General features: G+C 50.8%; 1 protein-coding gene across 2 annotated transcripts in view; it reads right to left on the bottom strand.

The window, feature by feature from the left end:
* PSD2 (pleckstrin and Sec7 domain containing 2) overlaps positions 1–12,329 on the bottom strand; it is a 77,800-nt gene that overhangs the window by 4,750 nt on the left and 60,721 nt on the right. For both annotated transcript variants that reach the window (XM_074552266.1, XM_005492505.4), the window contains exons 11-13: positions 9,298–9,488; positions 8,094–8,164; positions 984–1,141 (exon numbers count right to left, since the gene is read on the bottom strand). In XM_074552266.1, the coding sequence (XP_074408367.1) occupies positions 984–1,141; positions 8,094–8,164; positions 9,298–9,488 (420 nt within the window). The remainder of the gene's footprint in view (positions 1–983; positions 1,142–8,093; positions 8,165–9,297; positions 9,489–12,329) is intronic.

Genomic DNA, 12,329 nt, shown 5'->3' with positions numbered 1-12,329 from the left:
GCAGGATGTCACTTATGTCATTTATGAGACACTGCCCAGGGTCTCCAGTGTTTCCTTCATCAAATCTGTCCAGATACTGCCCCCCAAGCCTTCAAGTGGGTGTTTGCTGCACAAATTCAGATGTCAAGCTTTAGTTTGACATTACTACCCCAGCCCTACAGACAATGTCACCTCACTCAGCAGAAGACATTGAAAAACGTGAGACAGAAGATGGCTTCGTCACACTTGACACTTACTAACACCATAACATTCCTCAGCAATGGGCTCAGGTAAAACATCTGCCCTGGCTGGGGAGACTGCTTTAAGGAGCTTTAGACAGTTTCCCCATCAGAAGCTGACAAGGGGAACCATCACCTGCACCACACAGATGTTCTCCCTTCCAGAATACACCAACAGGAGTTAGCAAGAGGAGCCCTTTCACTCAGCCCTGCACACCCCCTGATCTTTTGAGTTCTTCTAAGCCTTCTGATGTTTACATTCTGATGTTTACATTCTTGTAACAAACTTTCTCACGTGCTTTTCTGTAAATACTTATTGTTTTGCATTCTTTTCTGGAGGAGAAGAAATTTGATGGACTGTTGGTTTGTCCAGTGTGGACAAGGACAGTGTGGACAGTGGGGAGGTGGCACTGCCACCCTCCAATCCACTGTCACTTTTGGAAATCTATAAATGTTGGACTGAGAATTAAACTTCCCTCTTTTTCACCTTGAAGAATCCAGAGTCCGCGTCTTTCTATTTCGTGTCCTAGAGTGACACCAGCCCATCCTGCTCAGCCTGCCTTGGTGGCAGCTGGGAAGGACCTCAAGGACTGGCACAAAACCACCAAGAAACCGTGACCTACGAGCCAATCCTTTGCTCAGCCCTGCAGAAATGACCCTCAGCCCCTACCTCCCCCAGATGTGCCCCCTAAGGCGTGTGCTGGTCTGGCAGGGGCTGGAGGTCAGGCTGCCCCCCCAGGCACTGCAGGGAGGGCTGGCACTCACGGGGCCTGGAAGAGGAAGACTCTCCAGTCAGCTGTCTTCAGCTTGAGCACGTTGGACTTCTTGCTGTAGTCGGAGGCTTTTGTGGCTAAGGCGTGGTGCACGCGGATGGCGTTCTTCAGATCCACTTCAGAGAGGTCTTTGTCAGGTTTATATTCATCCTGTGGAGAGGAACGTTAATTGGATAATGACAACACTAACATTTGTGGGATGCTTTAATGAACCTGCCTTTCTCCCCGTGCTATAATCACAGAGTGCCGAGACCAGGAAAAGCACTGCTTTGTACAGTAAATGCTAGGAGCTGATAATGATAATAATTAACATCTGGCAACTGCTTCCATCATTAAGTTCACTGGGAAGATGTAAAGAAGGAGATGAAAGTTTTAAAGATAATTATCAATAGTTATTTCTAACACAGCACATGCCTGGGGCTTTGTGGGGAGGCACAAAGCAGGGCCAGGTTTCTGCAGAGCTTCCCCCACAGTGCAGGGCTCAAACCAGGATGCAAATCCCAATCAGCAGAGGATATCCACGAGCACCTGCCCTGGTGCTGCATCTTCATGGACTCATACAACGGTTTGGGCTGGAAAGGACCTCAAAGCTCATCCCATTCCAACTCCCTGCCATGGGCAGGGACACCTTATCCTATCCCAGGCTGCTCCAAGCCCCATCCAACCTGGCCTGGGACACTTCCAGGGATGGGGCAGCCACAGCTTCTCTGAACAACCTGTACCAGCACCTCACCGCCCTCACAGGGAAGAATTTTTTCCTTATATCTACCTAAATTTCCCCTCTTTCAGTTTAAACCCTTTGCTCCTTGTCCTGTCACTACAGCTATGTATGGAGGAAGCCCTGGAACAGCAGCATCCCTGCAGCCAGGGCACCTCTGCACAGGTGAGGGCCTGATGGGCAGTTGCCAGACTGAGAGTGCCCTCCCTGAACCAGCTTTGGTCTCCCTCTAGTACACATGCTCCTCTGGCATTGTTTCCCCTGTAATTTCTTAGCCTGGCACTTGCAAACTGCAGCAGCATTCCCTGTGCTCCTGCTTTACTTTCCCCACTTCACACAAGCAGGGAATCTAGCAGTAACTGTATGTGTTTATGTTTTATAAAAAGGTAGAAAATACCAAACATGAGACTCTGAAATTATGATCTTGGCACAGCACTTTTTAGGAAAAAAAAGTTCAGTCAATGCTATGTTTACCCTTTTACTTTCCCAGTGACTTTATGCAGTATCCTGCCTCCCACTCTGCATCATTGCCAGCTCAACCACTTGGATGGTGGGATGGCAGGGATGGACAGATGGATGCATGGATAGATGATAAAAGAGCCTGGTGAAAGAACCCAGCCCTGGCTAAAGCAAACCAGCACCCCATGCCAGGCAGGGTGTCCCTGGAAGGCCCTGCCTTGCCCTGATGATTACAGTGCTACAGGATTCATGTGCTCTATATTTTGCTTTCCTTGACTGCCCTGGGCTGTCAGCACCAGGCCAGGTCTGTCTGGTGATGATGGTCTGTACATCCCAAGCCTTCCTTAGCTTCCAAGCCAGAACTGTTGTGCAGATCTGCAAAAAGATGATTGTTTTCTGTTTCCCCTGTGCCAGTGGTACAAATGCAGCTGTTCAGGGAGGAGCTCTGCTGCAGCCTCTGGGATGGGAACCCTGGGCAGTGGGGCTGTTCTCTGCTGTAGGGGCACAAAGGTTTCCCCTCTGCTGCTCTTGAGAGAACTGAGGAGCAGCACTCCCCAGCCCATGGATGTGGCTCACCCAGCTCTTGCTCTTGATGCTTCTGAAGCCTTTCTGCCCTCATTTTTCAAAAGAATAATCCCGTCCAGGAGAGTGGTTGCCATCCTGTGCTCATCATCAAATGAAACTTGGCCTGGTACAAAGAAGTGCCATGGGCCCACCCACAGATGTCTGGCACAAGATCCTGGGGATGGTGAATCCCAGAGAAAAGCCCTGAATTTCCAGCAGAGGAGGGCTGGGTGCTGCAGGCATCCTGTGTTTGGGGAGACACTCAGGTGGGCAGGACAGATAACCTTGCCATTGTGGTGATTTCAGTAGCCACAGGGATGGGCTGTCAGCCTTTTCTGCAAAGAAAAACAAATGCTTTGCCTTGAGAAAACCTAATGTGTTACCCCACTGCAAGAGAAATATCTGCTTGAGGAAGACATTGCTGCTCAGACCTTACGTATATGGATATTTTTCCAAGGCTGAAGCTCTCTGGATTTGAATAAATCTGGCTGTGCTGCCCATGATCTCTTATTTCAAAATAAGCTTTCTGAAAATACAGTGCAAAATAGCCCAGCTTAATGGTGTGTGACAAGAGGAAACTGCCACAGCTGCTGAGTGCTTTGACTAATGCAGATCCTCATCTTGAATGGAATCATCAAGTGTTGCCTCCATGGATTTCAGGCATCAATGCTGGTGGAAGGAAAAATCCAATATTCTTTTGCTAATGCTGGGCCCAGTAAATCAAGGTGAGGCTGGATGAAGCAGGTTCTCTCTTCCTTTTGCCTTGCTGTTCACAGGAGTGAGCAGTGCTGGAGGCTCCCTGCTTGGGATGGCTCTTCCAGGAGGCTCATCCCAATGCCAGGTGTCACAATGGCACGTTTGGCTGGGACATCCCAGTGCCTTTGAGTCACTGTCCCCTGCTGCCTACCCCTGTGAGCAGATCCACAGCTAATCTCAAAGCTTGTTTTGCCAAGAAAAGGCATCTGGTTCTTGTGCCTGCCTTTGTAGGGCACTGGATGGGGTGGGAGAGCCCAGTGTGTCAGTTCTGCTGCCTCTCCTCTGGCCTCAGAGCCAGCCCTGGGCAGTGCTGGGAATGTGGCCATGGACTGACAGATATTCCTCATGCTCTGGCTTGTGAGTGGCATTTCCTCTTCTTTCTTTTCTTCAACTCTCATCGACCATCCTAAACAAACCATTTAATTAGGAAAATGAACCCTTGTGCCCTTTTCAGTCTAGGCAAGGTCTTAGAGCACCTGGCAAGGGTCTGCCTGCATGGGACAGCCCCTGTGGCTCAGGGCTTGCTGGGAACCCCTTCCTGCTTGGGGACAGGGCCTGTGGGAAGACCTGCACCCTTTCAAGCATTTCTGTGCAAAAGCACCTCATGCTTATAGCTCTCCATCATTTTTCTTAACCCCCTTCTACGTGTAGTGATTAAGGGTTATTATCCCCATTTCACAGAGGTGAAGTAAGTTGCCAAAGGCCATGGAATGAGTCAGTGCCCAGAGCAGATTAGTGCACAGGAGAGGTGTGCCCTGCTCCCAAGCCTGCATTTCTTCCTCCAGACTCTGCTGCATCCCTTTAGGGGATCAAGCAATTGCTTCAGCAGACTGGCTGGAACATGCTGATCCAGCAATTAACACCAGCGAGTCAATGACATGTGACATCTCCTCATCAGGCTTATGGCTGCTGCCTGAATTGCTTGTCAGACTGAATTCTACCTGTCCACCCACCCTTCTGCCTGTGCTATGTCCACCTCTCTCTGTATCTGGCCATTCCTCCTTTCTATACACCCCCAGCCCCTCCTTCCTCTCACCTTCCCTCTACCTCTCAGTCTTATTTATACTCATCTTGCTCCTCAAAACCAAATGGAATTCCCTGTTCAACTAGCATGAATTTACTATTAAAGCCTAGATCCTTAATTTGGTCTGAGCAGAAAAGTGGAACAAGCTGAACCTGTGCTCCATGACATCAGGTGCTTCTGGAAGTAGTTCCTTTCTCCTCTATCTTCCCATCAGAAAAATCTTTCCCCAGTGATTTATGCTCAGCCAAGGTTCCACCTCATGTTTATCTGCAGCTGTCTTCTGCTGAGAGCTTGGGAGGCTGGCACACCACTTCCTTCCTGTATTGTGCAATTCCTTTGTTCTGCAAACCACCCCGAGGGCAAGAAATGACACCAAGGATACACGGGGCAGGTGGATGTTTATCCACTCTCCATTTATCCACAGCACTGTGGTGCTGGGAAGGTTTGCAAGTGACAGGGCAAGGACTTTGTCTCTGTGTTCTCATCCTTCTGTCCTGTCCCTGCAAGCCTGACAGACGCTGTCTGTAGCCAAGCCCAAGGAATTCCCTGGAGAGGATTACAGCTCAGTCTGGCAGCAGCTCACCAGTAAGAAACCCCTCTTTCCCCAAATCCTTTGCCCAAACATTCCTTAGGTTTGTTTTTGTTGTTGTTCCAAATGCTCCTTCCTTGGGGCATCCTTGGCAATTCTGGTCCCTCCTGCTAATTACACATCAGTCATGGCTCTTCTTTATCAGGCACTTTCATAACACAGCCAAACCTTGGGTGCTTTGTTCCTGCAGTCCTTGTCCATAAAGAAAGCCCTCAGTCTCTGAACCATTTGATCCTGAAGGTCATTGAGATAAGAGCATTGATCTCCTCACTGCCACGTCAGCCTCATCCTTGGTCTCTTTTTAAATCCCAAACACCTCAGACAAACATAATGAACTTTGTTAATGAGTGGTTACTGCTGCAAGCCTTGTACAGCAGAGAAGCCCCAGCCCCCCTGCCCCAGCAATGACACTCAAGTGTTGGCTTCACAGCTCCTTCTGCTGCCAGGGAAGAAAATTCCATCCTGAAAGGGTATTTCATTCTCAATGTACACCCTCTCAGCAGATTCATCCCAAGAGAAGTCCTTGGTAGAAAATTCATTTAGATCCAAATGGTTCTGTGATAGCTGAAATGTCTTTTTTTTTCCCCACAGAAAAAGTGTCACCAATGAAATGCTGATGGTAACTCTGCACAAGTTAAATCCTCATGTGTAACCCATGGGTCAGCATGAGGACTCTGGTGGGCTCCATGTGAAGATGTGCAATGAGACAAGGACTGAGGGGTGAGAAGAGTGCTGCTGGCTTGAAGAGCACCACACTTAGAGGGCTGGAGGAGATCTGGGCTCCTCCCTGTGCTGCAACTTCCCTGAGGTGCAGGAGAGAGTGGCACAGCTGTAAAAACATCACTGGGCTGAGAGCAACCCACACTGGGAGTGAGCATCCACTGCTGCCAGGTTTCTGCTGCCCTTTGACCGTGTGCCACAGGACCTGGTGAAACACGAGAGGCATTGAGGTGTGCTCTGAGCTCTGAGTCATAACTCCTGCTGCCCCCAGGACCTTTCTTCCTCTCTTATATAATCCACTGTTTGTTTACTCTCATTGCTGTGGAGATAATGCTGCAAGAGGCAGGAGCATCTACCCATGGGGAGTGCTGCTCCAGCAAGGTGAGTTCAATGGGTTACTGTTGCAGACATCTTTTATGAAAAATCCTTTCCTTAGGATTTTTCCTCCTGAGAAGCTGAGAGACCTCAGGTACAAAATATAAACAATGATTACCTGCTACTGTGGAATGCAACAGGTGGATTTTTGATTGGCCCATGTTGGTTGTTTCTAATTAATGGCCAATTACAGCCCAGCTGGCTCAGACAGAGTCCAAGCCACAAACCTTTGTTATCATCCTTTCCTATTCTATTCTTAGCCAGCGTTCTGATTAAATCCTTTCTTCTATTCTTTTAGTATAGTTTTAATGTAGTATATATCATAAAATAATAAATCAAGCCTTCTGAAACATGGAGTCAGATCCTCATTTCTTCCCTCATCCTAAGACCCCCGTGAACATGGTCACAGGTTACTGCACAGCATGTGCTGCTCAGGTAGCTCAGGCTAGTTCAGTGGGTTATGTTGATAATGAACATTTGGCATCCTGGGCTGGCTCACACTGACATTCAAGTGTGCCCCTATCCCATCTCCTCAGATTTTCCCTCAGAAAAAACTTTACAGCAAACCCTCCAAGCATCCAAGTGCCAGAGAGCTGAATGCCAGAGCATGCAGGGAAGCTATTCCATGGTGACTTTGTGTCCCCCAAGGACCTGGGAATTACACTTGTGTTGACTGGAGGAGGCTACACAATGAACAGAGATGGAGAGAGGCACCAAGTGTCACTTGACAGCCCATGGAAACACCCAGGTCATCAAGGTCCTGAAGAATATAAACTTTCAGCATAGAACGATGGAATCACAGAATCTTCTCAGCTGTAAGGGACCCACAACGACCATCAACTCCAACTCCTGGCCCTGCACAGGACACCCCAACAATCCCAGCCTGTGTCTGACAGCCTTATCCAAATGCTGGGCCTGATGTCCCCAGGGCACAGATGTCCCTCCTGGCTGCCAGGGCACTGCTGGTTCATATCCAACTGGCCATCAACCAGGGCTCCCAGGTCCCCTTCCACATCTGCTCTCCAGCCTCTCATTCCACAGTCTGTCTGTGCATCCAGGATTACCCTGTCCCAGGTGCAGGATCCAGCACTGCCTTTGTTAACCTTCATACAGTCAATGACTGCCAGGGCTTCTCATTTGTCAGGGTCTCTCTGCAGGGCCCTTCCTTTGAGGGAGTCAACAGCTCCCCTCTGTTTAGTATTGCCTGCAAACTAACTAACCTGTGTCCAAGTCATTTATGGAGATGTTGAAGAGCACAGGGCAGAGGTTGGAGCCCTGTGGAACCCCACTAGTGACAGGTCACCAGTCTGATGTCACCCCAGTCACTGTCACCCTTTGTGCCCAGCCCAGCACTGAGCCAAGTGCTCAGCCACCACAGGATGTGTTTATCCATTCTGTCCAGAAGGATCCTGTGAGAGACATTACCAAAAGCTTTAGTGAAACCCAGAGATACTACATCAGCTGGCTTCCTATGCCAGACTCAATAAAGCTGTGCACAATCAGATCTATGCCAGCAAATAAAACTATAGGCAGGATAAGACTGGTCAGATGCTCCACCTCTTCACCTTCCTGTTTCATTTCTCCCCAGCATCCTATTTCACCTATTCCATATCATCAGTTCATTCATCCTCCCCAACAGTTCCTACTTGCTGGAATCCTTCTGCAGAAATCTGTCTTTCCTCTTTCATGCTTCCTCCTCCAGAGTTCCCTTTGAGGCTGTGGATAGTGCCCTAAGCATGAACAGCACCACCAAAGATGAGAGCATCCTCCAGCTCTGGTCTCTGGAGGAGCTCTGTCAATGTCCATGCATGAGTTAGGACATGGATTCATCTCTGCCTGGGTGTGTGAATGCATGACTGCTCTGGAGACAGCAAAGGGGAGAATCCCCCATAGTTACCTTTTGTAAATAAAGGACGGTACCCTTAAGCACAGCATAAAATTTCTTCCAACCTCTTCTTCCTCTGGGAGCTAAAAAAGGAAGAACATTTGATTGTACATGTCTGTCAGTGCTGCTTGACGTTCCAGGCAAACCCAGCCCTTCTCCTGACCCACCAGGGGCACTCCCTGATGCCCAGAGCTCCCACACCTCCAGGCTGTTGCTCACCAGTGGTTTGTGAGCAGGGACAGGTGTCTGAGGGAAATGTCTGGGCTCTGCAGCCTCCCAGCAGGAATGCAAGCAGGTCAGAGCCTGACATGAGCTGGTACAGGGCTGCCAGTGGACACCTGGAAGTCTCTGCTCCTCCAAACCCAGGTTCATGTTCCTTGGACCTAACACTTGGAGAGCAGAGACATTCCTTGAGCTCCTCAGCTTGGAATTGGATAAGGCAGCTTCTGTTCCCTTGAGGGGGGAGCATTAGCATCTCAATGGGCTTGGGGAAAGAAAGCTTGGCAGAAGCTGGAGAGGGGTGGGAGGTGAGGGGAGCCATCCACATCCCACCTGACAGCTGATCCTCCAAGCAATGGCTGTTGAGAAGGTGCTGGAAGCAAGGGAGGCCTCTGGTAGTAATCTCTACTCAAGATTTTTTAATCAGCTGCAGTGATTGGCCCAATCATATCAATTAGCAAAAGGAATTACCCAAGGTTTAATTAATCTCTGCTCATTAACAGCTCCCAAATACCTTTACCTTTCCTGTAATGCCATGTGCTGGTAGCAGAGCTATGGGTTGTTCTGTAGCTCAGCCAGCACATGGCAAGACATGGACAGGAGCAAGGCTTGGCAGGCCAGACTGTCCCCAGGGTCAGGGCTGGAGTGGACAGCTGCTGAGGAACTAGCCTTCCCCCACTGCTCAGAGCCTGGGATTTGGGGGATGGAAGGCCAGGTCTGAACCAGCCTTCCCCCACTGCTCAGAGCCTGGGATTTGGGGGACGGAAGACCAGGTGTGTCTGGGTTAGATTCCTTGGCAGTGAGAAGGGAACACTAGGGCTTCCTGAAAACCCATCTACAAATGCCTCAAAACACCCTCCTTCTCCTCTCTCCTAGCACCTATGGGCATCTTTCCTGTGCAGTCTGGGGTGTGGTGAGGAAATGCCTTCACCAGGAGAGGCAGGGCAAGGCTCTGGGACTGCCTGGGCACCTCTCCTGTCCCTGTCCCTTCACGTACTTCTCTTGCCATCCATGTCTGCGTGGGTTTTGCGGGTGAGGACGCCATGCTTGTAGGTGACAGCATTCAGGGCCTGGGGGATGTCCAGGAAGGGGTTGCTGCTGTCCACAATCCTCGTCACTTTCTTGGCGCTGGCTCCGAATTTGTCATCCACCAGCTCCGAGAGCGACTTCCTCAGCTCGTCCTCGTCACTTGGAAACACAATCAGAGAAGAGAGATGTGGGTTTGGTCACCATGCAAACAGCCCTATTTGATTTGGGTTTAGGGTTTTTATTTACAGGGCTAGTCAGAGAGAGAAAAACAAAGGAGATGTTGGGACCATAACACAGAGAGTGCCAATAGTGGTGGTCTGGGCTGGGGGGAGCGTGGGTGGCAGGTGACTGTCCCAGTGGTCCCACTGTGAGGTCACTCAGGACAGGTAAGGGACTGGGTGCTGGTCTGAACACCAAGAAACTACAGACATCTCATGCTGAGGACTGCAAATATTTCACTACAAATATTTCACAGGAAAAGCCTTCAATTCTGTGTCCTAAAGCCAGAGCTTAAGGAGGATTTTTGCTGAAGACCAAGGTATTACCAGCATTTCCCAGCTGCTCAGAGGCAATGCCTGGGGCCTCCTAGACAGTGAAGTACCTTTTTTAGGAATGTCCTCTGCATCTTTTAGGAACAGAAGATCTGCAGATATTTGGGAGATGAACCTACTCTGGCACAAAGAGAGCAGAACTTGTATGGGAAGTGATAGTTCCCAGTGTCCCTGGGACATGAGGGAGAAGGAGCAAACAGGGCTTTTCTGCCCTGTCTGACACATGTCAGTGTCTAAAGTGGTCACCTCAGGTTGCAGATCAGGTTGGGACCAGACCTCAGCTGAGGACTGACCCTCAATGAGTCCACTGGCTGGCATGTGAGCAGCAAAACACAATTCCTCACCTGCAGCAAGCAGATGGCCAAAGCATCAGACACCTCTTGGAAGAGAAGGATGACTTCTCAGCCCTTAGCTCCCACAGGAGTCCTGGGGCTCAGGCAGAGCCCAGATCCTGTTCCTGGCTGGGGAGTTAGTGGGGCTCAGGCATTTGGGCTGCACCCCTCTGTGCCCCTTGCTGTTGGTCACATACCTGCCTGTCTGGTGGGATCTGTGGGCAAGGGCATCTCCTTCCCTGGGATGGACAAGGACACAAGGCACAGGCCAGCAGAGAGAAGAGGGTCCTGGCTGTGCAAGGCTATGACTTAGCGCCAGGTCTCTGACAGAAAACCTGGTACCCCATGTCCCATCTGTCCCACTGCAGAGGAGCTGAGGGCTCTGAGCCTGCAGCCCAGCAGGACATCCTGCAGCAAGGCAGGCCCCAGGCTGGCTGGGATGGGTGAAGGGATGCAGGGGTATAGTGAGGTGGGTGAAGAAAGGCAGAAAGGATCTGGATGCTGCTGGCTGGAGACACCCCACGGTAGCGTCACCCCAGCAGGGTGACATCCCCAGCAGGGTGACATCCCTGGGATGTGCATGAGCAGGGTGATATCCCCGGGACCCCGGCAGGGTGACATCCCCGAGTTGCCCCCAGGCAGGGTGACATCCCCAGCAGGGTGACATCCCTGCAATGTGCAGGGTGACATCTCTGGGACCATGGCAGGATGACATTCCCGGGACCCACCGTCAGGGTGACATCCCTGGGATGTGCTCGGGCAGGGTGACATTCCTGGGAAGAGCCCAAGCAGGAGGCGGTGCTGTGTAATCACTGCCCGCATCCCGAGCTCCTGCTGAGCTGCCCTTCCATGGAGCAGCCCGAGCTCCCTCTCGCGACAGAGCCCGGGCGCGATGGCCCCGCCGGAGTCACGGAGGGAGGATCCAACCCGCTCCCGATGCTCTCTTTGGTCAGGGCAACATGAGGAAGAGAGCAGGTGATGGCACAGAAGGTCCTGCTCTGTCCGGACACAAGAGAGGTCTAAGATTGAGGAGAGAGGAGAGGAATGTCCCCTGTTCCCTGTGCCAGCTTAAGAGCTCAGGTCTGCCACGGGTGTCCCCTCGAGAGACACTGGAGCTGGGACCTCGCTGATGATCCTGGGCTGTGCTCTGAGTGACAGAGCAGGGGAAGGAGGACTGAGGAAGGTGCAGTGTGATGGAGCCCACCCTGCCAGCTGTTTCCAGGCTGGTTTCAGGCTAGCAAATCTCATCGAACTGTATGTGGATGGCATACAAAAGAGGGGTACAAGGCCACGGCTGGGAGGGCCAGGAGCACCCGAGTGCTGCACTGGGGCTGCGGGCGATGAGCAGGAGCAGCAGGAGCAGCCGGTGTGTCCTGGCAGAGCAGAGGGCAGCAGCATCCTGGGCTGTGAAACAGCGGCACAGTGAGGAGGAGAAGAGAAGTGATGGCCTGCTCTGCCCTCCCTCCATCTATCGTGATACAGCAAACACTCCGGGCCCCAGCACAGCACAGCACAGGGTATCAGCAAGGTGAGAGACTTCAGCTAAGGCCAGACACCTGGGGGCTGGTGTAGCCATGATATTTTCTGAAAAATCCTTTCCTTAGGATTTTTCCTCCTGAGAAGCTGGGAGGCCTCAGGAACAACATGTAAACATTGATTATCTGCTGCTGTGGAATGCAACAGGTACATCTGTGATTGGTCTCATGTGGTTGTTTCTAATTAATGGCCAATCACAGTCAGCTGGCTTGGACTCTCTGTCCAAGACACAAGCTTTTGTTATCATTCTTTCCTTTTTCTATTCTTAGCCAGCCTTCTGATGAAATCCTTTCTTCTATTCTTTTAGTATAGTTTTAATGTAATATATATCATAAAATAATAAATCAAGCCTTCTGAAACATGGAGTCAGATCCTTGTCTCTTCCCTCATCCTCGGACCCCTGTGAACACCGTCACAGGCAGGAGCACTTGCAATGTAAGAAACAGCTGAGAGAATCTGACTTGTTCAATCTGCAGAGGAGATGGCTTTGGGGGACCTCATGGAAGCCTTGTGTGAGGGGTTATTGAGAGGACAAAGCTGGGCTCCTCACTGTGGTGCATGGCACAAGGACAGGAGACAGT

Source organism: Zonotrichia albicollis, chromosome 15 (genome assembly GCF_047830755.1).
Source record: "Zonotrichia albicollis isolate bZonAlb1 chromosome 15, bZonAlb1.hap1, whole genome shotgun sequence".
Taxonomy (NCBI): domain Eukaryota; kingdom Metazoa; phylum Chordata; class Aves; order Passeriformes; family Passerellidae; genus Zonotrichia; species Zonotrichia albicollis.
Note: the sequence above shows the minus strand (reverse complement) of the source record. Positions and strands in the feature narration are given on the sequence as shown.